We start from the raw sequence: 27,248 nt of genomic DNA on the forward strand, positions 1-27,248 counted from the left end.
TTTTTATAAAATACACAGATGCATATGGCATTGCATAAAATATGAAAAAAAAAGAAAAAAGCATGGGAAACTTGATGTCACCACTGCCCAGTGTACCTCAGCAAACCTCTGAGGGCCTGCTGCATGCCAGGCTGTGGAGTGTGTGTGGACGGCCGAAGTGCTGTGCTTGGAGCTCATTTTGTTGTGTGGTAAACAGACAAGTGGAGAAGCGCCGTCACTGTGATGAGCACTGACAGGGAGGGCAGGTGGGGTTGGAGGGCGTGTGAGTGGGACAGCCAGCTGGCAGACCCCCAGGCCCTGTGCCCAGGCAGGGGAAGGGCAGGTGGCTTGCCAGGCTCAGGAATCGGTAGCAGAGGGTTTTTTTTAGATCACAAAGTATAGAAACCAAAGACAAAAATTTTTTAAGATTGTGAAATGCCTTTTTTTCCCTCAGCTTTGTGTAACCACCTCCCAATGAGTCCTTTCAGTAGATACTAAAAACTCATCTGTTCCTACAAACGGAACCTCTTAGCAGGCTAGAAATAGATGAATACTTCCATCGTATATCATTGCTCTTTAATCTCATAGCCCAAATACTTTACGGTAGTGGCATGAGGATAAGGACTACGAAACATGGAATTCACACACACAGTGACCTACAGTGGAGCAGTGTACAGAATATCAGCTGGGTGTTTACACAGGAAAATTACCAGATGGTGAAATAAAGCAGGATATGGTCTGAACCATGTGTGCAGATAAACAAGTTCAGAACCACATCTCACTATATATTTGCACATACACAAATACATAGCAAAATGGCCCAAGAGTATGCATGCCTGCCTGGTAAGGAGAAGAGGAAGGCAGGCTTTCTCTTTACTTCACTTGGACTTCTCTGTTTGAACGTTTCACCATATGAATGTATTCATGTGTCATTTGTGTAATATGCACGAGTGTGCACATGTAGGTATATGCACACACGAGTGTGTGCTTAGTCACTCAGTTGTGTCTGACTCTTTGTGACCTCATGGACTGTTGCCCACCAGGCTCCTCTGTCCATGGGATTTTCCAGGCAAAGATACTGGAGTGAGTTGCCATTTCCTCCTCCAGGGGTTCTTCTGCCTTGGCAGGCAGATTCTTTACCACTGAGACACCTGGGAAGCCCATGTGCACACACAGACCCAAATGATAAAATGCTAACTGTATTCCCATTTGAGTCAAGACTGAGACTAGGGTGCCCATTCTCACTCTTTCTTATTTGCCATTGTTTTGGGAGATTATTAGCTAATCCTGTTAGATAAGAAAAAGAAAGAAGGGGCATAAATACAGGAAAGGAGGAGGCAAAAACAATGATTCATTGAAGATGAAATGATTGTTGTACACCTGGAGGCCAAAGAGAATTGCCTGAAAAACTTACAGAAATAAATATATATATATTTACTGTAGCTAAAATTCTATAAAATAGCTTATTTGAGGAAGGATTTTTAAAGAAATTCTTCTGGGGCGTAGGGAAAGGTTAGAAGGACAACTTTTGCTTTTTTAGCACTTTTATTTTCAGTTTTAATTGAAATTTCATATCATTGTATGTATTAATGTTGCCCAAAAAACTAAATTAAAAATTAAGTAAAGTTTTACTTGATTTTCCTGTAATAAGACAAAATGAAGGATACATTGAAAAACATGTAAAATAAAAGGAGAAAAAAACTGAAAGTCCCAAAAAAGGTAACAGATTTGAACTATGTGAAAGGAAATTATTTGTCATGAAATAACACATTTGTGATTAAAAGGCAAATAAAGCAGGCAGAAAAAGTATTTGCTCCGGCTAGGTTATGTGGAAGAGCCTGAGTCTGGATTTTAAGAGAAGCCAAGGACTAGAAGGGAGAAAAGTGACACAGAACTGACCAACAAGCATGCAAGGTGGTTTTAATTGTCACCCTTTGTTGAGACTAACCCCCTTATACTTGGTGATCTAGGTATTACTTTGTATTGAAATGACTCTTGTGCTTTATTTCCAGTCTTGGTGGGCAGGGACCATGTATTATTCCTTGTCAGCTACTTCTACAGTGATTAGCTCCAGGATGTGCCCAGTTGATAATATTTGAATAACAAAGGCATTTAGATGGATTCTGCTGATCTTGGCAGCTTGGTACATCTGAAGGCTGTGGAAGATTGTAGAGTGGTTTTTGTATTCTGATATCCCTCCATTCATTCAATAAAATTTATGGAGCAACTACTTCATGCCAGGGTAGTAAGTTGAGGTTATAAGAAGAATAAATAGACCTTACTCTGTTGGAATTTAGAAGGAAAGGTAGATGAGCTGGGACTTGATGCATATGTGGATACAGTACTCCTAGCATTGCATGGGGACTGCCTGATCCGGCCTCCATTGGTGGGGAAATTGGGAGGACTGCCTGTATGGTTCCCATCTTCAAGATGGAAGGAGCTCACATGAGAAGAGGGGAGAGGGAGATGGACTGAGGCCCCAAGAGCAGTACCACGTGTAATACCATGTATTAGTACCACATGTCAGTGTATGTGTGCAGAGCAAACCATGGATCAGTATTTCTGGATCCTAATTTTTATTCATTCAGCAATATTTATTTGATTCTTTTATTTCTGGGAAACTTGATTTGAAGGTGGAAAGTTACAAGGCTGAAGAGGAAGGGTGGCAATAGATCATAAAGAACCTTATTTGATATGACAGAGACTTTGGACTTCATCCATAGATGGCAGGGAACTTAAAATCAAAGGATTTTAAGGCAGGATGGAGTTTATGTTTGAGGTGGACCCTCCAGGTGGCTGTGTGCAGGGTGAGTCAGAGCAGGGTGAGGCTCTGGAAATAGGGAGACCCTGAGGGTACTGCTATGGTCATCTAAGTAAGAGAATGATGTCTGAATAATAAGTCAGCAGTTAAGAAATATTTGGAAAGTAAAATTGGCAACACACTGGACCATTGATTGACTCTGGAGAATGTAGGAGAAGAGGGAGCTGCGGGATGAGGCCTTCTGTTTCAAGTGGTGACCCGGGTTGAGACACTATGGAAGGATAATCCCAGCTACTCCAGGGAAGCCGCATAAAACAGAGACGGACTGTGTCTATTGGATGTGGTAATTAGAGCTGATTGGTGGCCTTGGCAAGGGGAGTTTCCATGGAGGGAGAGGAACAGAAAACAGTTGCTGTGGTTGAAGAATGAGTGGGGATGCGATAGAGCTGGAATGTGTGGACATTTCTTTCAGGAAGAGAGAGTAACATGGAGTGTGAAGAACGGGCTATTGCCTTGTGTAGAACAAAAAGACTGCTTGATTTTTTTTTTTTCTGTGTAAAAGAAACAATTATATTACTTCCCAGTTAATTTTATAAAGAATATTAGGTGGTTTTTTACTGTGTTTCCAAAATTTATTTTATGTGTTGAAATTATTATCAAAATAAGGATAGAGATTTATAAGCTACTTTAAAGAATAGAAATTGAATACCTATAACCTTATCTTTAGATATCAATTATATGTACATCTATTTGTAGGTTGAAGGACTTGGCCATAAATTGATGTAAATGATTGTACAAAGCAGAATCCTTTAAAGATAGAACTTAAATTCCAGAATATTTTTCAACTTACGCTTGGTAATTTCTTCCTTCAGAAAGGGTTTATGGTCTTTAGGTGTTATTTGATCTTAATAATAAGTATTTTAACAGTATAATGCTACAGTAGTAGTAATAGTGTCTGTACATGGTTAGATTTACTTTATATAAATTGCATTTCATCACAGGTACTGATGATGTTGTAGGTCCTGAGGGCATGGAGAAATTCTGTGAAGACATTGGTGTCGAGCCAGAAAATGTAAGTCTAACTTACTAATTTGGGCAACTCAGTTGATCTGATTTTGTCTCTCAACAAATAATGCAACAGTAAAGAAGTAAGGATATGTTAGTTTTTATGAGGCAATCTAAGAAATAAGTTCCATTCTGAATTGGTTTGTAAAGCAGAACTTTTTTTGCAGTTGATATGGTATAACTACAGTTAGTCTTTTCTTTTTCTCATTTAATTTCTTAATTTCTTTAATTTCACTAATCAAGTAACTAAACTAGACGTTTAAAAAGTGGAGTGTGCGTGTGTACCTCTGATGACAGATAACTAGGGGACTGATGGCATTGTGTATCTTTGTCCTCCTCTGTAGTTGTTCCAGACTAATACAGAGTTTGCCCAGGACTTTGAATAATTAATTATTTATAAGAGTTTTGAATAGGTTGTAATTATCAAGGATTTTTCATAGCTCCTTCACTTCCAGTTGAATTTAGCTTGGAAAGTGATTGATTTTTAGTTTAAAAGTGCTAAGTATTTCCCTTAAAAAGTTCAATTAGAAGTTTTTTACATGCTTAATTATTTTTGCCTAATTCTTATCATCATGTTATTATTGAATATTTCTCCTATTCCCACATCTGTCTTACTGTAAAATAAAAAATTATACAAATGCCCTGGCTCGTTAGCTATACAGTTTAATATTACAGCCCCCAGTTTAACAAATACTTCTTTCATCCTCAGTGAATTTATATGTTGGTAGAGCTCCCAAGGGATCATCCCTTTCATCAGAGTATTGGTGAGATAACCTGGTACCCATGCTGATATGTCATGCGCCTAGAGATTTCACAAAGAAATTTTATTAAAATCTTTTTGTTACCATTTCTATGCCTACATCTTCCCCACTTCCTCCCAGTAACACTTTAAATTTTCTAAAGAGCCTTTGGACTGATTTTTGCCTTGTATTTTTAATTTTAATGTGATCTGGTTCAGGTTGTTGTTGTTCAGTTGCTAAGTCATGACCAACTCTTTGCGACACCATGGACTGCAGCATGGCAGGCTTCCCTGTCCTTCACTATCGCCTGGAGTTTGCTCAGATATATGTGTGTCGGGTCGGTGGTGCTATCTAACCATCACATCCTCTGCTGCCCTCTTCTCCTTTTGCTGTCTTTCCTAGCATCAGGGTCTTTTCCAGTGAGTTGGCTCTTTGCATCAGGTGGCCAGAGTTTTGGAGCTTTAGTCCTTCCAATGAATATTCTGGGTTGATTTCCTTTAAGATTGACTGGTTTGATCTTGTAGTCCAAGGGACTCTCAAGAGTCTTCTCCAGCACCACAATTCGAAGGCATCAATTCTTTGGTGCTCAGCCTTCTTTATGGTCCAGCTCACATCCATACATGACTACTGGGAAAACCATAGCTTTGTCTATTCAGAACTTTGTTAGCAAAGTGATATCTTTGCTTTTTAATATGCTGTCTAGGTTTGTCATAGCTTTCCATCCTGTGAGCAAGTGTCTTAATTTCATGGCTGCAGTCACTGTCCACAGTGGTTTTGGAGCCTAAGGAAGTAAAATCTGTCATTGCTTTCAGTTTCCCCTCACCTGTTTGCCATGGAGTGATGGGACTGGATACCATGATCTTAATTTTTTGAACATTGCGTTTTAAGCCATCTTTCTAGTTCAGATGTCTTGATACATTATTCAGATTGGTGCAGAGGTTTGGGGACAGCTGGGTCAGTAGTGTTTTGCTTAATCTGGTCCTTAGCCAGAAAAGAACATAGCCAGAAAAGAACATTTCACTGTCTTTAAGAAGGAAGTTTCCTGACAGGGAATGGCCTAAGGTTGACAAGTGTTTTCTGGAGGGTAGTGTAAGAGGGGCGAGAGTGAGCTGGCTCTGAGAGGAGTCCCAAGTTTCTACCCAAGGAATGGCAGTCAGCATGTAATCAGGGGGATGGGCAGCAGGGCCTGATGGTGGGGAGATTGGGAGGTGTCAGGCCGCAGGTGTCAGAGGGATTAAGTGGGCATCTGCTCTCAGGGGAGAAAGGCCTGTTGGGTGAGAGGAGTGCTGCAGCTGTTTCTAAGCAAAAAAACTAGCGAGGCCCAGCTCTTTAAAGTTCCTCACCCCCAAATACCAGTGTGTGTGTGTGTGTGTGTGTGTATGTGTGTGTGTGTGTGTGTGTGTGAGTCACTCAGTCATATCCGACTCTTTGTAGCCCCATTGGACTGTAGCCCGCCATGCTTCTATGTCTGTGGAATTTTCCAGGCAAGAACACTGGAGTGGGTTGCCATTTCCTCCTCTAGAGGATCTTCCCAACCCAGGTATCAAACCCTGATCTCCTGCATTAGCAGGTGGATTCTTTTACCAGTGGTACCACCTGGGAAGCCCCCAAATTCCAGTACTCAATAAAAAAATAGTTGCTATTATTATCTTTTCTGGTAATTATGAGTCTTTGGTTCTCCATTTCTGTAGGAATAGAAATAATCTTGAAATGTTGAATCGCATAGAAGACTAAAAGACCCAATTCAGACTATTATTCCCAAGTACTTATTATTGTATTTCAATTTAAGATGCCACTAATAGAAATTTTATTATTTTATTCATCACTTAAAGGGAAAAGTATTAAGTAAATCTGATAAGCCATCAGGTATGGATGCATCCCAGTTTTAGAAATTATTTGAAAAACAAACATTGAAATAGTTTTTTTTAAAGGCTTATCTGTATTGATAAGTGAGCACTTCAAAGTATTTAAAATCTTCCCCTTGCCTGATATTTATAGCTTATGAAATTTAAGCAGGCTTGTAAAATTCAGGTCAGCTTTCATTTACTAAGGTAACGATAAAGTTCTTTAGTTAGCTTCTTATTGGCTGTCTGGGGAAAGGTCTGTTTTGTGTAAAGAAATTCCCGTGTGGTAACTGCTTTGGCTGTTTGGCCACATGACAGGCATACTGTGTGTGTGTGTTCCTTTGCCATAACTGTTTTGTTTTTTTTTTAACTTAACAAGTGTTTATGTGGAATATTTAATTTTTCTAATAGAGGATTGCATATAGATACTGTTTGAGAACATATCAAGTTTGAATTAGAAAGGGTATATGTACCATGTCTTCTTTGTCCATTCCCTTGTCTGTGGACATTCAGGTTGCTTCCATGTCTTGGCTTGCCTCGTTTTTTTATGTTACATCACCCTGATTTCCTCTCACTATCACCATCATCTGACCCGGTTGGGCACCATCTGACCCAGATTGCAGTTTAATGGTGTGGGGCAGTTCTTCTGGTGTAAAGAAATGAGATTACATGCCAAATGCCACGTCTGCTTGTCCCCAGCCAACTGTATTATAGGAACATGTATTTTCTTCCCATTGCCCTTTTTTTTATTACAACAAATAGGCATACAGCCGTTCAGGGTATGTGTGATCTCCAGTTGAGAACTCGAGTTTCCTTCTCTATGAGTGACTGTCCAGAGATTGCCAGCCTTGCAGAGTGGCAGGCTGGTCCTAGGAAGGCCCCGTCCTGCTTCGTCACCTCTCCAGGAATGGCATGCTTTGTTTTTCAGTTACTCCTCATCTTGCCTTGGGTCTTGAGGTAGATGAGGTGGGAGGGCCTCCTCCTCTCTCCCTAATCTAGAAGGCCTCAGCTCTGTCCTTGTGTAAGAACCCCAGAGAGCTTGCAGCTGGAGGCATCTTCAAAATGTAATTTTGTCTTTTATACCTTCAGGTATTTATTAAACTCACCATAACTGTCTTGGTGCCACCCTTTTCTCTAAAACATCTAAATGAAAAAAGTGGTGAGCAGTGCCACAAACCAGTTGCCACAGTTGCTCACATCAGCAGAGTTTCAGAAGATCCACTAAAAGCAAGGATGGTGCCCACTGAGAAGTGACTGAGTGGCAGTCTGTTCAGCCTGTGCTTGTTGCAGGCACAGCGCCATAGACGTGGAATGTTGGGAAAGTGAAAGAAAGTGAAAGTGAAGTCGCTCAGTCTTGTCCGACTCTCTGTGACCCCATGGACTGCAGCTTATCAGGCTCTTCCGTCCATGGGATTTTCCAGGCAAGAATACTGGAGTAGGTTGCCATTTCCTTCTCCAGGGGATCTTCCCGACCCAGGAGTCGAACCCAAGTCTCCCGCATTGCAGGCAGACGCTTTACTGTCTGAGCCACCAGGGAATGTTGGGCTACATTAGAATCATCTACCCCCTTTTAGAGTTAAACTTACAGATACGTCCACTGTCTGTCCCACCACCTACCTTTTGGGTTTTAACACTCTGCTCTGCATGTCTCTCTTCATTTTCACTTAGGTCTTGGAAACTGTTCTGTATTTGTGTTGATGTCCCCACTTCATTTGTCTCAATAGTGACATTGTTTTCCTTTGTATAGAATGTGTTTAGCAAAGGTGTATTAAGTTGTCCCTTACTAGCAGGTATTTGGTTGTTCTCAGTCTCTTACTACTACAGATGGTCCTGTAGTAAGTCTTGATGCCTGTTCAGCTTTGTTTACATGAGTAGGTGTATCTATGAGATAACTTCCATAAGTGGAACTGCTGGTTCCAGTTTTGATACTGCAGAGCCACCCTTTGGAGAGGTTAATCCCTTTATACTTTTCACCATCAGGCATCAGCAGAAGTTATGTTTGCCCAAACCCTTATCAGCAGACTGAATTATCAAACTTCTAGATGTTTGCCAAACTAAAACTCATTTTCAAGTTACCCTGTTCATATTTCAGTGACTAAACTACTGTGAACATTTGGTGTGATGTTAATGTATTTAATTGCTGAGATATATTCTCCTGATTTGATTGGTCTTTCTGCTTTATTTTAAACAGGTAGTTATGCTTGTCCTAGCTTGGAAATTGGATGCACAAAATATGGGTTATTTTACTCTACAGGAATGGTTAAAAGGAATGACTTCTCTACAGTAAGTCCCGAGGCTGCCCTGGGATGGGAGTGGGAGTGGGGGTCCTTGCTCTCCCCTGGGTGATGGCCTCCCTCTGGTACCTCATCTGGGTTGGGTGACTGGAGGAAAGCCTGGGGGTCTGGGCAGGCTTCACCTGTGGTCACAGGTGTGAAGACCAAGCCCCGTTTTCATATGTGGAGGAGGGCTATTATGGATAAATTTTAGCAATTGAAGTTTTTATATAATGTACACTGTTTATTTTAGTATTCTTCAAGAGCAGCTCAATAGGAATGGATCATCCTTTTCTCATATATGTGAGCCACATATATAATTTAAAATTTTCTATAGCCACATTTAAAAAAGGAAAAAGAAACAGATAAAGTTTGTTTTAATGTATTTTACTTAACCCAGAATATCCAAAATACTATCATCCTAATATTAATCAATATTTTAGAAATCACTGAGCTATTTTACTTTTTTTTCATACTGAATCTTTGAAATCTGGTGTATATTTTACATTTATGATACATCTCAGTCTTCATTAGCTACATTTCAGGTGCTCAGTTGCTGTGTATGTTTAGTGGCTACCATGTTCGACAGCATAGGTTTAAAATCACAGTGTTAGCATCTGGTTTATAGTTAGTGAGAACAGTTGAGTGAAGTATAACTTACAAGTGAAGATATTTATCTTTTATTCAATATATTCTCACATTAGCTTTGTGAAAATTTAAAATTTCATTACTCTAGTGATTAAAAATTAGTAATAATACAGGTTCTGTTTATGTTACTTGGTGCAGAGTTGAGGAAAAAATCGGTGGTTTTATGTATTCACTTGGTGCTTACATGCATGTGTTTCTGTGTGTGTGTGTTTATGTGTGTGTGTTTGCTAAGAGTTTCACTCAGGAAAACATAAATTGTCATTCTTTTATCCACTGAAAGATACAAATGAGGTGAATGATGAAACATTTCAAATGGTATTAAAAGAGGAAGTGCTAATTCTTAGGATAGTATTGAATAACTGATCTAAAGTACTTGGAATGGCTTTTTCTTTTTACTTTAAGTAGGAATAATAGACTTGTATTAAAATTGGAATTGAGTGGCTTAATGGTTTTATTTAAATAATTCAGAAATTTGTCAACTTTTAATATCATTGTCCCTTTGTTGTTGGTAACAGTACTTTATTTTCGCTGTGCTTCAGTACACTTATATGAGGCCTTTTCACTGTTCTCTTATTTGATCCTCACACCTACTTTGATAGATCAGACTTCATCCTGCCCATTTTACAAGTGAGGAGACAGAGGCTTCAAAGGGGTATCTGATTTGCGATGGGATTAGGGGTAGGAAGAAAACCTAGGACTTCTGATTCTTCAGTCACATTCTTCCTCTAACAACTATTATCTCATGACACATGCATTTTAGGTAAAAGCCAAATCACCCTTTTGCAAATACACTTTCCTCAGCATGCTCTAGAATTTTGGGGTTACGTCTCTGGGATCTCATAGGATTGTGTTCATCCTGTTGGGAAACATCTTCTCGAGTGATGTTAAGCCTACTAACTCTTGCATCATTTTCCTTGCTGCCTCTCTCTGTTGCTTTCCGGATAGAACACAGGAAGGCTGGTCCTTTTTAAGTACCCTTGTAATGATGAATGCAAGGTTAAATCAAGATTTTATTCAAGGCTTTAGAGGAGGTATCATCAGCATTTTTTCAGGCACATTTTCATTTGTCTTAAGATGGTATAATATCCCATTTTTATATAGTTCTAGGTTCATTTTTACATTTGCCTTTACAGAAGAATATTACCCAGTGCAAGGCCTTGCTCATGTTTTGAGGATCACGTTGTCTGGGAACTGAACTTTGCAGTTTCCTGAAAGAGGCCTTGCATGTATGCTCTCGGGGTAGGGGGTGCTCCACAAGCTCTTTGCTGGGGCTCTGCTTGACACTTTGTGTGACACAAGTGGTGGCAGGTGGATTCCCAGAGAATGCTGCTGCTTGGTCCTTGAGGTTTAATGTGTAGTAACAAACCTGATCCACTGCAAAAAAAAAAAAAAAGAGGAATCTTCTTTCTTTTTGTGATGTGAAACTCGAGAGTAAGTTTCCTCTTCAGTGAGGTGAAGATGATTACTCACAATAACCTCTAAGGTTCTTTGTAGTTCAAAAATAGTGCAATTTCAAGTTTTATGAATTTCCACCCCCCTCTCCCTCCTGCCTCCCTAGATCCGTCATTTGTTCAGCAAATATTTGAGTGGCAGTGATGTGCCAAGCACGGAATTCTAGGTCCTGGGGAAACAAAAGCCAGGAACAAGACAAAGTCCATTTGAGGCAGGAGCTTGGAAGCAATGTTCAGCCAAAACATCCAATAGTAATAAGGTCATTTTTGTTTATGCTACTTGTATTTATAAGGTATTTGCACCCAATAAATAAGAAAACTCAGAGGCCAGTCTTTTATATCTTCTAAAGATGGAAAATAGTCCATCTTTTGAATGATCTATTTTGTCTTCTATTTGGAATTTTTTCCTTTTTTCTCATTTTGGGTTTATTAAACCTGTCAAGTGAACTTTTTTGGACTCAAGTGGAAATTAAAGTAAAAAAAAAAAGACTTTTTTTGTTTGAAGTTACTGTACTGTGGGTGCATGCTAGAAATAGGAAGCCCGGGGGTTTTAGAACCAGGGAGTTTTGAATCTGCCACTTCCTGGATATCTCTGGTAGTGTCCCTAAAACCAAGAAGGTTGACGCAATGGAATATGGGGCACCCAGAAATCAGTCTCCTGGACGCTGTCTGGAGGAGCTGCATGCTTGGCCTCTCCAGGGCTGTGTTTCGTGATTCTTGGAAGAAGCGACAGCAGCTGTTGGGGAAGGGAACATTTATCTCCAGGCTCTTGCGATGGTTCTTAAAGAAGGCACAGCTCTTATTTTATTTTGGCCCTGCCGTGTTACTTGGGCGGTGGGGGGTCTTAGTTCCCTGACCAGGGATTGAACCCATACCCCAGGCAGTGAAAGTACAGAGTACTAACCACTGGACTGCCAGGAAATTCCCAACTCTTGTTTTAATTGACTGTTTTATTTTTTGTCTTGTTCCAGCATGTGGGTTTAAGGTTACCTCTGATGAATTAAGCTTATAGAGCATTTAAGCTAAACAAAACCAAACCAAAAAAGTATGTTAGCCTTGTAGCTAACTGCATAGAACTGATGATGGGCTGGAAAAATACCTCTGGGCTGACTAAGTGAAGGGGTGAAGGCTGTCCCTGAGTAATAGAAGAGAACTACCTTTGAGTTTACAACCTTTGAAGATTATCCTCATTCTTGTTACTTCTGATTATGTTTCAGCAGCACAGTTCAAATAAGCAGTGATTCCACAATATGTGCGTATTATCTTGTGGCATATGATGCCCCTTAGCAGCGCGGCACTATCACTCTGTGACAACCTCATTCTTGTATGTGGTACACAGGAAAGCTGGGGGAAATGGGCTGAATGATGTGGCTGCTCTCCGAAGTCTCAGGCCAAGCCTGTTGCTTCACATCTTTGTTGGAACAGAGCTGTCTGCAGATGACCTTGTTAAGTGGCCACTAGATGGCAATGTATGGTTCAGACAGGGTGACTCAGCGGCCTGGATCCCTGGTGGGGGTTAGTCCACGGGCTCTATGGGACCAGGCCCCTTTTAAAGCAGATTAAACTCTTTATTTGGAGAAGGAAATGGCAACCCACTCCAGTATTCTTGCCTGGAGAATCCCGTAGACAGAGGAACCTGGTGAGCTACAGTCCGTGGGGTCGCAACGAGTTGGACACGACTAAACGACTAATACTGGCACTAAACTCTTTATTGACAGCATCATCTCTAACCTCTCTTTAATAGACACATGAAGTGAAAGTTTACTTTGGGCATTTTACGTGTGACTCTCCAGGCCAGCTCTTGCAGTGTCAGGACATCTTTGCCAGTGCTGGCTGGACTTACTCCCCAGCTTGCTGTAGAACTCCACGTTCACCTTGCAGCTGCCTAATATTCTTTCAGCTATGCAGTGGTTCCTGCTCTAGAATCTGCTGAAACAAGCAGCTACTCTTCTTCCTTTCATTGGGCAGAACTAAACTAAACCAACTGGCCCAAATCTGGCCACTTTCCGGTGGTTTTGGTCCTTAACCTTTTTTCCAAATGAAGAGGGGAATTCCAGCCTTAGGTGTTTTGGGGTTAGCTGTTTCCCTTCTCTTTATTCCTCCCCCATATTACTACTTATAAAATATTACTCATGTATCTGTGGTAAGAAAATCAAAACATAGAGCAGAGAGCCCAATACACAGTAAGCTCTGCTCCTACTCCTGCTTCGCAGGTTCCCACGTACTGCCTTCTCATGCATCCTTCTAGCCTCCATGAACCCTATGGATTCTGGCACTAACTGTCTAACTAGCTATCCCTCAGTGTCTCCCCTCCTCCCCCCCATCCCTCACCTTGTTCCACAGAGATTCGGAGTAGGCTTTTCAAGATGGAAGCCTGATCATGGTAACCTCATGATAGGAGGTAGCTTCTGTTGTTCTAGGTATTCAAAAAAAAACCCCAAACAAACAAACAAACCCACTGTGGACCACAAAAACTTTATGGTCTGGCTCTACTTCTCTTTCAGTTTTTTTTTTGGACCATGTTCCCTTTTACCCTACCCAGTCTAGTCACATGGTTTTCTTTTAGTCTTTAGGTTTGGCATGCTGCTAGACCTTTATGCATACTATCCCTTTAATCTCGAAGGTCCTCCTCTCCAAAAACATCTATTTTCCATTTATCTTTCAGCTCTCACCCTACAAGTCAGTTCCTTAAAGAAGCCTTTTCTGACTTCTAAAGTTAGCCTAATTTTAATCTTTTTTTAGTTTTCAAAGAAGTCAAGGATATTCTAAATTCTTGTAAACTCAGAAGTGAAACATTTACTGTAACTTTTGACTTTTAGATATTGTATCATCTCAGTAGATCATGGGAAGCTTTTTGTAGATGGCTACAAAAAATTGCAGAAATTTCACAATTTTAGTGCTGAAAATAAATCAGTGTGTTCTATAATGAACTATATTTTGGTTTAATAAAGTATGTAAAATCATTGCATTGTTAATACTTGTAATATGTATTATCTGTACTTGGTAGGAGGTAAAAGCTCTATAGGGAAACACAAAGAAACACATCCAGCATAGAAAATCTTTAATATTGCCAGTGAAAATGATGACTCTTGGTTCTCAATTTTAAAGGCTAGTATTAGGAACAGAAAGTTAGCTTGTAAAAATAGCCAAATAGTCTACTTAGGAAAAAGACTGTGATGCTACTTAAGAAAAAGACCCTGATGCTAGGAAAGATTGAAGGCAGGAGGAGAAGGGGATGACAGAGGCCGAGGTGGTTGGATGGCATCACTGACTCAATGGACACGAGTTTGAGCGAGCTCCGGGAGGTGGTGAAGGATAGGGAAGCCTGGTGTGCTGCAGTCCATGGGGTTGCAAAGAGTCGAACACAACAGAGTGACTGAATGAGGAAAATAAAGTGTGTCATCTGTGAAAACAGGTTGTCATCACCAGGGCTTCCTGGAGAAATAACTGATTTCAAGTCTAGGGTTTAGAGAGTAGTACAAGGTGAACTAGAATATCTTGTGTCAGAAAGCAAGGATGAGCTCAGAGACTGATGGTGGGGACGTGTCAGAATGACACTGGAGGGACAGTTGTGCACCATAAAGAATGAGGACAGTAACAGATTATAACCCTGAGTAAAAGGCAAAAGTCCTTTAGTCCAAAACTAAGAAAGGTGGTGAGTGGAACTTTATAGAAAAGTTCTGGCCTGTAAGTGTAAAAGCATCATAGAATTAGAAAAATCACTATTTTGCATCCTCAAATGTAAAACTGATTTAGGCAGGGATCATAGCAGATGCTGAACCCACCTGGTGATAGGTTGTTGAGGGACAGGATTGTCAGTCTCAAGGTATCATCCTCGAGGTTACACACCATTTAGGGGGGCCAAGAGTACCTTTAAGTAGAGATGGGCAGGTACTACCTTCACCAAATGAGTCATCTTAGTATCGCCAGTAATGGAACGGACTGTCCTCGTGGGAGGAGAAGCACATAGCATGGAGTGTTCTTACCATGAGTGCTTAATCTAAGTGTAATCATAGGGAAATTATCTGACAAACTGAGATTCTGCAAAACAACTCTCTGGTCCCTTCAAAAATGAGATTGTCAAGAAAGACAGAAAAAAGGCAGGATACCTGCTAGAGACTAAGGAGATAGACACCTGGGAGCAGTGCATAAGCCGTGATTGGATCTCTGATGGCAGATAGGAGCTGGGGGAAAATTGGGACATCTGCACGTGAGTCATATGTGAGCTAAGAAAGCTAACATTTCTGGGATATTAAGAGTGATGATGGCATTGAGGCATTTAGGAGTAAAGTGGCATTATGTTGGCAACTTACTTTGAAAAGGCACAGAAAAAAGTGCTTGTGTGAGAGAGCACAGATGGGACAGTGTTCATGGTGGACCCAGGGAATGGGCACGTGGGTGCTTATTTACAGGACCTTCAGCTTTTCCGTACATTCAAAATTTCTTGAAAAGCATAGGAAAAAAAGCTCATCGTGGACGTGTTCCAACTCCAGCGTTTTTATTGTCTTTTGGGATTGTGTTTTATATTACTGCCCCACGTCAGAAAAAACTCCGGTTATAATTTGCCTTTATTCTGTTTTTCTAGATGTGATACAACAGAAAAACTCAGAAATACTTTGGATTACTTAAGATCATTATTAAATGATTCTACAAACTTTAAACTTATTTACAGATATGCATTTGACTTTGCACGGGTGAGTCCTCTGGATCCTATCCAGATGTTTCTCTCTCTCCCCCCTCCCCCCTTTCACTGCCTTTTGAGGTTTGTTTTACATGCTACAGCAAGGAAGTTGAGTAAGCTACTCCCAGGATGCTAGTTAGACTTTCTCTCTACACATAGACTTTCTACCCGAGCTGAGTCTGGGCAAGAATGTAGTATGTCAACAAAAAGCTCTAGTGACAGGCCTTTAATAGCCATGTGATTGGCTTAGAAGTAATTGTAAATGGGTATATCATAGACATTGTTCTAAACAGCTCTTAGGTAAGCTTGGAAAAGCTTTTCCTTCTCACGAAACAGCAAACCTTCGCCCATTGAGTTTTCTGGAATAAGGTAGTCAGGTCGAAGCCGGTTTCACTTGGGGTGCTGGATCAAACCTGAAAATCATTTGAATTGCAAATGTAAGCTAATTTCAATGGACAGGATTCAAATGTAGTTTCTAGTCATCATTTTGAAAAATGATCATCTTGTTTGTCACACAGTGAACCAGGCCAAGTTTGGGACGGTGGTTCTACTAGAGTGAAACAGAGCTGTATTTTTCAGCCTGGTCACCACAGGTAGTGAGTAAATCCTGAGGCACCAGTTGGCATTGTGTTCATTCACTGTCCATGGCCCGAACATAACGATTATGCTCTATTGCAGGATGGTAATTTTCTGTTCTGTTTGTGTGTTTGGTGGGTTCAGGTGATTAGGCTTTCTTGACTGATGATTTTTTTTAATGATTTCTTTTTTTTAAGCAGAGAACTCAGTTAACAGTTCTTTTTTTTTCTTACCACCATGTGGATCTTTTCACTTTTTCTTCGCTTTGGCTCTGTTAGTTTAGCCAAAAATTTATTTGCTGTCGAGATCTGGTGCACCTATAGCACAGCAGTAAGTTCAGTGTGGTGTCCTCACGTGTGAATTTTTGCAGCCTCAGATAAAATTAGGACACGCATGAAAATGTATAGATGTTAGAAGTGATACGGTCAAACTCAGATGCAGTGTTTCACTCAATCGCATTTGTATAATTATATCTAGAAGCTGTTGATCAGATGCTTTTAGAGTAGATGCATAGTTTCCAGGATTAAATGTTTTCCTTCTCAAGATTTTTTTCCTCGCTGAGTCAGCGGTGTCCTATCATATGGGTGAAATTTTGTTTACAAGCATCTTGCCTTTTCACCAGAACAACTGTATTTTCTAACTTCCTTGTTTGGAAGTGAAATTTCCCCACATATCCACTACTTTATAACTGGGTCCAGTTTTCCTCCAACCCGGTTGTCTGTCCCTTCTCGGTCGGGCACAGAGGCTCCTTCCGTTGCCTCTCTCTTGTGCCTCTGCTACGTCCTGGGGGTTGAGGCCGTGCTCGTTGCCGGCACTGCCCCCGTGGCCTCTTGTCCACGCCCTCTCCCTTCTCACCAGGCACTCACACCAGCAGGGCTTGGTCCGTCTTCCTGCAGCCTTGGGCCACTTGTCCACCTTCAGCCATGAGCACCACCGCCTCCATGTGAATATAGCGCTTCAATCACCATGTGGACATCACAGTTGAGTGATGAATGGGATGGTTTCGTTCTCCTTCACCAAGGAGTAGTGTGAACTGGGGGCCCCTTGTTGCGCAGCAGTAGGTCCAGGACCACACTCGGGTTCTGGCTCCGGGTCCCATCTCCGGGTTCCCCCAGGCCGTTGCAGTCCAGTCCCATCCAGGCTTCCCCTTCCGCAAGATGCCTGTGCTCAGCTGTTTGCTGAACCTGCCGCCTGCCCCTGCCTTGTGCTGTGCCAAGCGCTGTCTGAGCCTTGTCTGTATCCCTGCTGCTCGCTCCATCACCAGCTTCTAGGCCAAGCTGCCTGGCTCCACCGTCACATAGGATCATCACTTACATGGCCCTCGTGTCCCGCTAGCTTGGCCTGGGAGTTTGGGTTCAGGCCTGCATTTTTTCTGACAGTTTAAGGGCTGCGTGTTTTCTTTCTTCCTATGTCTGGTAGCAGCCTGCAAAAATCTTTGCCTTTTAAGGAGAGTATCAATAAATATCAGTGAATTAAGCCCCATTATGTAAAGCCGCATTATGTAAAGCCCCATTATGTAATGCTGAATAACAGCCACATCATTACCAAATAGATTCAGTTCAGCTAAAATATGCCCTAAGATGAATTTGTTACTGAATTTGTTTTATTTAGCTGTATCCCACAAGTTTTGAGGTGTTAAATATTCATTTGCATTCAGTTCAAAATATTTTCCTGTTTCCCTTGTGATTGTTTTGGGACCCATTGATTATGTAGAAGTGTGTTGTGTTATTTGCCAACTACTAGGATTTTTCCAAATAATCTATCATTAATTCTGCCATGGTCAGAGAACATGCTTTGTATAGTCTCAGTCCACTAACAGGTATGGAGGTTTGATTTATGGTCTGAAATGCGACCAAATGGGTCTGCTATGATGAATATTTTATGTGTGCCTGCAAAGAATGACTATTCTGTTGCTGTTCAGTAGAATGTTTTATAAATGTCAATTAGGTCAAGTGGTTGGTAGGATTGGTCAGGTCTTCTGTATCCTAATTGATTTCTGCCTACTGTTCTATTATTTGCTGAGAGACAAATATTGGACTCTGACTGTAATTACTTCTGTTGTTTGTGTCTTTTCTCGTTTCACCGTATTTCAAGGCTTCAGACTAGATTTAGATACATGTAGTATTGTTATGTCCTCTTGAAGAATTGACCTTTTAGCATTATGAAATGTTTCTCTTTATCTCTGATAATATTCTTTGTTCTGAAGTCTACCTTGTCTGATAGAAATATAGCCGTTTCTGCTTTTAAGTAAAGTCTATGTGATATGTCTTTTTTCATCCTCTATAAACCTATTTGTGTCTTTATATTTAAAGTGGGTTTCTTTTAGGTAGCATAGGCATAGTTGGGGCTGCCAGTATATGTCCTGAGATGCTTAAACCATTTGCATTTAATGTGTTTATTGATATGGTTAAGTTTACACCTCCTGTATTGCTGTTCGTTTCCCTTTTTGTTCCATCTATGTTTATTTCTTTTTTCCTCTTTTCATGACTCGTTTTGGATTTTTTTAGACTCCATTTTTATCATTCCATTTCACCATTGTCTTATTATCTGTATCTCTGTGTTATTTTTTGTGATTAATCAGGCTTTACAGCACACATCTTTAAATTCTGTCTGTCTTCCACTAATTATACCACTTCGCGTATAACGTTAGAGCCTTTGTGACAGGACACTTTCATTTTGCCCTTCCGTGCTTGTGGCTGCTGTGTCACACGTTTTACTTACACATGTGTGCACATCTCACGATATGTTGCTTTAGTCTCTTCAGGCTGCTTAGCAAAGTCCCAGAGACTCAGAAGCTTATAAATAACAGAAATTTGTTTCTCACAGTTTAGGAGGCTGCAAAGTCCAAGCTCATAGTGCTAGCAGGGTAGGTGTGTCTCTGCTGTAACCTCACATGGTGGAAGGGAGGAGGGAGCTCCCTGCAGTCTTTGTTTTAGGGGAGTTCCTCCACAGTCATGCGGGCCCTGCCTCTTATTACCATCACTTGGAAGGGGGGAACACAAACATTCAGTTCATAGCATATATTGATATAGTTTTTGCTTTAAATAAGCAAAAAAAAAATTTTTTTTTTAAAGCAACTTTATAAAAGTTTATTTATTTGACTTCACTGGGTGTTAGTCGCAGCATGCAGGACCTTTAGTTGCGGCATATGGGCTTTTAGCTGTAGCATATGGGATCTGGTTCTCTGACCAGGGGTTGGACCCGGGCCCCTACATTGAGGAGCACAGAGTCTTAGCCGCTGGACCACCAGGGAAAAATGTCTTTTATATTCACCCAGAGATATACCACTTGTCTGTGCTTCCTTCCCTTTGTGTGGATCCAGATTCCTATCTGGTATCATTTATCTTCTGCCTAAAGAATTTCCTTCAGCATTGCTCATAGTACAGATTTTCTGGTGATGAGTTTCTAAGCTTTTATTTTGCCTTCAATTTAGAAGGTACTTATCTAGATAAAAGATTTCTAGATTGACCATTTTTTTCTTTTAGTGCTTTAATGCTAGCTCTCATTGTCTTCTGTCTTGTGCAGTTCCTGATGATACGTCTGATGTCATTCATAATTCCTTTGAACATAGTGTCTTGTTTTGTTCTCTCTGGTTGCTTTTATTCTCTTTTCACTGATTTTCAGCAAGTTGACTATGGTGTGCCTCAATATAATTTCCTTATGTTTACTCTGATTAGGATTTGTTGAGTTTTTAGGCCTTTGAACTTAAACAGTTTGTATTAAATTGGGAAATTTCTCAGCTGTTATTTCTTCAAATAGCTCTCCTGTTCTCCCTCTCTCTTCCTTGGGGGACTACAGTTATACTTGTGTTAGATGCTGGATCCTGTCACACAAGCTGCTGATGCTGTGTTATGGTTTTTTTTTTGTTTTTGTTTTCTCTTTTTGTTTCCCTTTGGGTAATATTTATTACTGTATCTTCTAATACTAATCTTTTCTTCTGCTCACCACAGCTGGTATATTTTCATTTCAGATGCTGTATTTTTCATCTCTAGAAATTCTGTTTGTGACTTTTTATATCCATTTCTCTCATCATGATAATATTTTCTTATACCATCTTAAACTTCTCAGATGTGTTTATGACAGGTGTTTTAACAGCATTGTGTTGTGGTTCTGTCATATCCGTCATGCCTTTATCTCTTTCTCTGGTTAAAATTTTTATCTTAGTTATGGGTCATATTTTACTGCTTCTCTGCATTCCTGATAGGGTTTTTTTTTTTCTGTTTTTTAATTGGATGCTGATTGTTTTTTGTTGTTGTTTGCTTGAGTTTGTTGTATTCCTTTAACTAAAATTTTTTTCCTGGTGTGTATTTAAGTTACTTGGAATCATGTTGTTCCTCTGAAAGGACTGGTCCAGAGCAGTCTCAGTCTAGGGATGACGTAGCCCTACCAGGAAGACAACACCCTCCTGAGGATTCCACCCAAGGCCCTGTGTATTTTGAGAATTCCCGACTGTGCCTGGTGGGAATTCAGGCTGTTCCCAGCCATGTGTGGGCTCTGGGAATTTCTGCAAGTTCTTCTGCAATGTTTCTTTCCCTAGACTCAGGCGGTTTCCTCTCACATGTGCACAGACAAGTCCTCAGCCAGCAACTGGGGGACAGTGTGGGTCCCCAGGCCTCTCTGTGCAGTTCTACCTCGCTGGTATTTTGTCCCACAAATTATATGCCTCCTCGAAATCCACAAACTGTCTTTTCCAGCCTAGTGAGTTGGGGTCCCAGTGGGCTGGGTTTGGGTTCCCCCTTCTCTTGCTGTAGCCTGGAAACCACCTCCACACAGTATGCTGATGTCACTGGGGGGCTCATTTCTTTTTCTCAAAGGCCACACAATAGCATTTGCTAAATTTTCTGAATTACCCTTTAACCCACTCCAGTATTTTTGGGGCTTCCCTGGTGGCTCTGCCTGCAATGCAGGAGACCCTGGTACAATCCTTGGGTTGGGAAGATCCCCTGGTGGGGAGGCTATGGCAACCCACTCCAGTATTCTTGCTTGGAGAATCCCCATGGACAAAGGAGCCTGGTGGGCTACAATCCATGGGGTCACAAAGAGTCAGACACAACTGAGCAACTTACACTTTGACTTCACCTTTTAATATACCTGGGAAGAAACTATAGTATAATACCAGGAAAAGATAAAATGCCCATGTTTAACATCTCTCCACCAAAATTATAGTCCTAAGGATATGCTTGTTTTCCCCCTCACCTTAGAACCTTGTAACCAATTAAAAATAGCACTTGATTGTAAAGTTATATTATTTTTCTCCTAAGTTTACTTTGACTTGAGCTTACATATAGTCTTACAGATGTCAGAGAATCATGACACTTTAGAGTTGAAAGAAACTATGGAGGACCTGGGTTCAGTCTTGTCACTGTGCGGATGGTGAGACTGAGGGCCAGAGAGGAGGGGACAGCATGAGGGCCTGAGCTCTGTCCCCAGGCCACACCACCTTCCTGACTCAAACTGCCACCCCGTCCTGTGGTGTCTTGTTCCAGGAAGGTGGGGGGATAGAGACTTGGGCTGAAATGGCCATTTCTTCTGCAAGTGGAATTTTGCCTTGAATATTTTTATGCTTAGTGTTTTTTCCCCTAATATAAATTTTATTATATAAACACATGTTGTATGGATTCCTATAAGTAAAACAGTCATTTTTGTCTTGATTCCTTTAAAAGGACCTAGTGAGAATAAGATGGGACAAAGAAATGAGATAAAAGACTAAATAGAGTGGTTTTTTTGGTTGCTCTGATGCTAGTTCTTATATATCAGTTAAATTTGCTTTTTCTGTATCCTCTGGGGCAAAGACAAGGTACTGTGCTGAAAGCCATAGAGGGAGTTGCCTCTTGGGGTTCTGAGAAGGGTGAATGTTGGGCTGAGTGAGGCGCTGAGAAGAACAGCATCTTAGCCTGGCTGAGAATTGACACCATGAATTGATGACCCACTGAGGAGGTCTTCCAGCAGCACATCCCACAGCCTAGGTGCAGGAAGGCGAGAATGACAGGGAGGACTGAGTGAAGTTTCTAGGCTCGGTGGAGAGATGGGAGCTGAGTGGAGCCCTTCTGAGTGACTGAGGCAGAGAGGCTTCTGGATGGGTAGAAGGGGGGTTTTGGCGGGGTAAAAGAGAAGAAGGGCAGTGAGCAAGAGAAGGACGGGAGATTTCTTTAGGGGTGAGTCCTGGCTTTTCAGCCCTTGCAGTGAAGCTTTAAGAAGTTGTATCACAGGGTTTTGTGGAGGCAGAAGGTACTAGTGGGAATCCGGCCTTCTTGAGAGGTGATCTTGCGATGGTTGATCTGTTGTTATAAATTAGTCCTCACAGCCTGTCCTGTGATGCACCCAACTTTTCCAACTGCCTGTGGTTTTATTTAGTTTTTGAGGTGTTTCAGGAAGGTGCTAAGAGGTCACATGTTAGAGCTAATGTCTAAGTCACTTCCATTTAGTGGAATGGTTGTGGATGTTACTCATAGAATTTGCTGAGGAAGATTTTGTTGGGTCTTAATGTTCAACACCCTGTTACCAGAGAACTCTGTCTAACTTTAACCTGAGATCTGCTGTGACCATTTGATTCATTTCCTCTTCTAACTTGAGTCAGTTCTTATTTCTTAACCAATGTGTTTGTCTGATTTCCCTCTCCACACAACCTGCAACACACCAGACATACACGGACACACACTCCTCGCGACTTCTTATACTTTAATTGTAAATTATGAGGAAAACAGAAGGCGGACATGGGTGAGGACAGAAGTAGAAGAAAATATGGTCATTTAATCCCAGGTTCGTTACTGTGAACATCTTGTTGGCTTTACCTTTAAGGTTACCCTTTGGTTATTGCCTGAATTTGCTCAGCAGTTGTTTGTAAAGTAAATTGAACTCTGAAGAGCTGAGAAGGAGGCAAGTGGGTACAAGATGAAATGTTCAGGTCTGAAATCAGACTCTTGGTTCAAGACCCAGCTCTTATCGACAGTCATTTAACTCTTGTGCCTCAGTTTCCTTATTGATAAATTGGGGATTATAATAATGCCTCGTAATAGGCATATGATAATAGCCTCTCTTATTATTTTAATATTGAGTATAAGGCACTTAAAACTGTTGCTGGTTCAGTTCTCAATACAAGTTAGCCATAAAATTAGAAATAGTGGTTGAATTTTTCTTCATTGACATTACTTAGGTGCTTGTAACCCCCTAGTGGCTCAGACAGTAAAGAATCTGCCTGCAACACAGGAGACATGGGTTCAATCCCTGGGTCGGGAAGATCCCCTGGAGAAGGAAATGGCGACCCACTCCAGTATTCTTGCCTGGAGAATTCCATGGACAGAGGACCCTGGCAGACTACAGTCCGTGGGGTCACAGAGTTGGACACGACTAAGCGACTAACAAAAAGCAGAAGATATTAAGAAGAGGTGGTAAGAATACACAGAAGAACTGTATAAAAAACATCTTTATGACCAAGATAATCACGATGGTGTGATCACTCACCTAGAGCCAGACATCCTGGAATGTGAAGTCAAGTGGCCTTTAGGAAGCATCACTACGAACAAAGCTAGTGGAGGCGATGGAATTCCAGTTGAGCTATTTCAAATGCTGAAAGATGATGCTATGAAAGTGCTGCACTCAATATGCCAGCAAATTTGGAAAACTCAGCAGTGGCCACAGGACTGGAAAAGGTCAGTTTTCATTCCAATCCCAAAGAAAGGCAATGCCAAAGAATGCTCAAACTACCACACAATTGCACTCATCTCACACGCTAGTAAAGTAATGCTCAAAATTCTCCAAGCCAGGCTTCAGCAGTATGTGAACTTCCAGATGTTCAAGCTCGTTTTAGAAAAGGCAGAGGAGCCAGAGATGAAATTGCCAACATCTGCTGGATCATGGAAAAAGCAAGAGAGTTCCAGAAAAACATCTATTTCTGCTTTATTGACTGTGCCAAAGCCTTTGACTATGTGGATCACAATAAACTGTGGAAAATTCTGAAAGAGATGGGAATACCAGACCACCTGACCTGCCTTTTGAGAAACCTGTATGCAGGTCAGGAAGCAACAGTTAGAACTGGACATGGAACAACAGATTGGTTCCAAATAGGAAAAGGAGTACATCAAGGCTGTATACTGTCACCCTGCTTATTTAACTTCTATGCAGAGTACATCATGAGAAACACTGGGCTGGAAGAAGCACAAGCTGGAATCAAGATTGCCGGGAGAAATCTCAATAACCTCAGATATGCAGATGACACCACCCTTATGGCAGAAAGTGAAGAGGAGCTAAAGAGCCTCTTGATGAAAGTGAAAGAGGAGAGTGAAAAAGTTGGCCTAAAGCTCAACATTCAGGAAACAAAGATCATGGCATCTGGTCCCATCACTTCATGGCAAATAGATGGGGAAACAGTGGAAACAGTGTCAGACTTTATTTTTCTGGGCTCCAAAATCACTGGAGATGTTGATTGCAGCCATGAAATTAAAAGATGCTTACTCCTTGGAAGAAAAGTTATGACCAACCTAGATAGCGTATTAAAAAGGAAAGACATTACTTTGCCAACAAAGGTCCATCTAATCAAGGCTATGGTTTTTCCAGTGGTCATGTATGGATTGTGAGAGTTGGACTGTAAAGAAAGCAGAGTGCCGAAGAATTGATGCTTTTGAAGTGTGGTGTTGGAGAAGACTCTTGAGAGTTCCTTGAACTACAAGGAGATCCAACCAGTCCATTCTAAAGGAGATCAGTCCTGAGTGTTCTTTGGAAGGAATGATGCTAAAGCTGAAACTCCAGTACTTTGGCCACCTCATGCGAAGAGTTGACTCATTGGAAAAGACTCTGATGCTGGGAGGGATTGGGGGCAAGAAGAGAAGGGGATGACAGAGGATGAGATGGCTGGATGGCATCACTGACTCGATGGGCATGAGTCTGAGTGAACTCCGGGAGTTGGTGATGGACAGGGAGGCCTGGCGTGCTGCGATTCGTGGGGTCGCAAAGAGTCGGACACGACTGAGCGAATGAACTGAACTGAACTGAGCCGAAGCGACTAACACGCACACACCTCAGGTTTCAAATAATATCTTGTCTTCCAAGAGTACAGTAATAGAAGCTATACCAAATAAAACGACTGTGGAAAAGCTGTGCCAGTTGAAAGATCTTTTTTGTTTCTCTTTACGTTTTAAAGAAAGTGTCAGTAGTTGAGCTTAATTAAGTAATTGCCTTGCAAACGTTGTTTTTTGAGAACTGTCCTGGGTGAATTCTCTAAGCATCTTGTTTTAGTTTTACTCTTTCCAGTGAGAGGGCACTCATGAGTCTTAAGACCTTTTCCTTGTTTCTAATGTGTAATTAAAAAAAAAAAAACAACTCCCATTCAAAAAACTGATTTGCTGTGTTTTCAGCTTTGTAGACAACCACATTGATTCAAGTTCTTTAGCACTCTGTTTTTGCCTTATGTTTGTTGAATTGTGATAAGGAAGACTGCTTTGTCTCTTTATGTTTTGTAATCCCCATGGTTTCAAATAAAAATTCTGTGAATTGTATTACAGATCTTCAGTGACAGTCTTTTGATTTCACGTAAATTGTCACCAATTTCTTGGTTGTCACCGTTTAATATGTTTATGATCATGGGCACTTATATGTTGTTTCTTATATATTCTAGCCTCTCTCGAAATCTTATGGATGTCTTTTTTAACATTAAAGATATTTTTCTTTATAATTTTAGTAATTATGCATTCCCCTTTTTCAAATGCAAGTTTTTAAGCTATTAAAACTTTGGGAAAATTGGAAATTGGTCATCTGATAGAGATCTGTGACATAGCGTATCTGAATACCTAGATGTTTGGAGAATCATTTTTGTAATATTTATATTTACATATTTACAATTGATTAATTATTTTGTTTTAGTTTGTGTCACTTGTGCCATTTAAGAAAAAAAAAAGCTCAACTTTCACATCTTACAGGAAGACCTCTATTTGAACAGTCTTACATAAACAAAAACACTATTTGTTTTCAAAGTTGAACGTCAAATCAGAACTTGATAAAACTTCATTATTCACTACATTAGTGGTTAGTAGTCTTTAGCTTGAGGAGTGCATTCTCATTCCATATACGAAACATAGCTTTTTAGAATATTCTGAGTAGGATCCTTTGGTTTTACAGCTGCAAATAACATTTGTAACTGCTTTTAAAAATGTGTGTTTAAGGAAGACCACAAAGCAGACTCTAGTGGTGTATTGTAGGGGGTTAATAGATCTTTGGTGTGTGTGTGTGAAACCTGCTTGGTTCCTATTAGTATTTGATAGATACAATGAAAGTTGTTTGTTTTGTTGTCTTAGAAAAATGAAACTTCATGAAATCCATACCTGCACATTGTGGGTCAAGAGGTGGCAGGGAGAGCGGTTCTGCTGCTTTCCCCTTAGCCTTGATGGGCCTTTGTGGGTTCTGGTTGACACTGGACAGTCTGTCTCAAGGTACTTGCTGCTTAGATTCTGACCTTGAGATGCCGAAGTCTGCCTATTGCACCCTGATGCTCCACAAGCAGAATCACAGGGTCAGTGTTGACAGCATATTATTTGAATTTCCTTTGAAGGGCTTCTAGATGTTTTTAGCTGTATTCCTTGGATTTGTTAAGGTGACTTAAAAAAAAAAAAAACAACACTCAGTGTTGATGGCTGCTTCATAGCATCCTGGGAGATTCAGTTCACTTAGTTGGGAACATCTTTGAGAATGCCATTAGGATCACTGTCAGAGAACCCCCGGGCGTGTCTCCATTTTGCTGTTTCGTGGATGTTTGCTCTGGGATCTCTCAGTTGTGCTGTCCCCAGGAATCTGCAGTGTTTGCAGTCATAGTCATTTGCACGTAGCCTCACCTCCCCCCACAGGCAACATTGGTGATCAGCGAGATGCCACTGTTCAGATTGCGAGTGCCTCCATAATATCTCTCTCTTGTTTGCTAGGCAGAAGATGGTGTTAGTGATTGCGAGCTGCTGGCTGGCACCCTGGCAGAGCAGGAGTGAGTGAGTGCTGTTCAGCTTTCCGGCCCTGTGAGTCTGATGCCTTCCCTCCATGTTTTGGCATCGCTGCCAAACACATGCATTGAAATCCTTCATGATCACCAGTTTGTCAGATGGTTGCACTGTTTCCAAGAGTCTGTCCAGGTCCTCTGTATCTTCTTTTCTGTCACCTTAGTGTATGTCCATTGTGATGGGGACGTGGATGGTATTGGAAGAAGGCACAGTGTGTATCAGGGCAAGACTGGCGACTTTAGGTCTAGTGAGTG

At 41.0% G+C, this 27,248-nt stretch overlaps 1 protein-coding gene across 10 annotated transcripts in view; it reads left to right on the forward strand.

Moving 5' to 3' along the window:
- The window catches only part of DCUN1D4 (defective in cullin neddylation 1 domain containing 4), a 75,756-nt gene that overhangs the window by 41,011 nt on the left and 7,497 nt on the right, over positions 1-27,248 (forward strand). For all 10 annotated transcript variants that reach the window (XM_069594082.1, XM_069594084.1, XM_069594085.1 and 7 more), the window contains 3 exons: positions 3,742-3,812; positions 8,581-8,672; positions 15,347-15,455. In XM_069594082.1, the coding sequence (XP_069450183.1) occupies positions 3,742-3,812; positions 8,581-8,672; positions 15,347-15,455 (272 nt within the window). The remainder of the gene's footprint in view (positions 1-3,741; positions 3,813-8,580; positions 8,673-15,346; positions 15,456-27,248) is intronic.

This window comes from Ovis canadensis, chromosome 6 (genome assembly GCF_042477335.2).
Source record: "Ovis canadensis isolate MfBH-ARS-UI-01 breed Bighorn chromosome 6, ARS-UI_OviCan_v2, whole genome shotgun sequence".
NCBI lineage: Eukaryota > Metazoa > Chordata > Mammalia > Artiodactyla > Bovidae > Ovis > Ovis canadensis.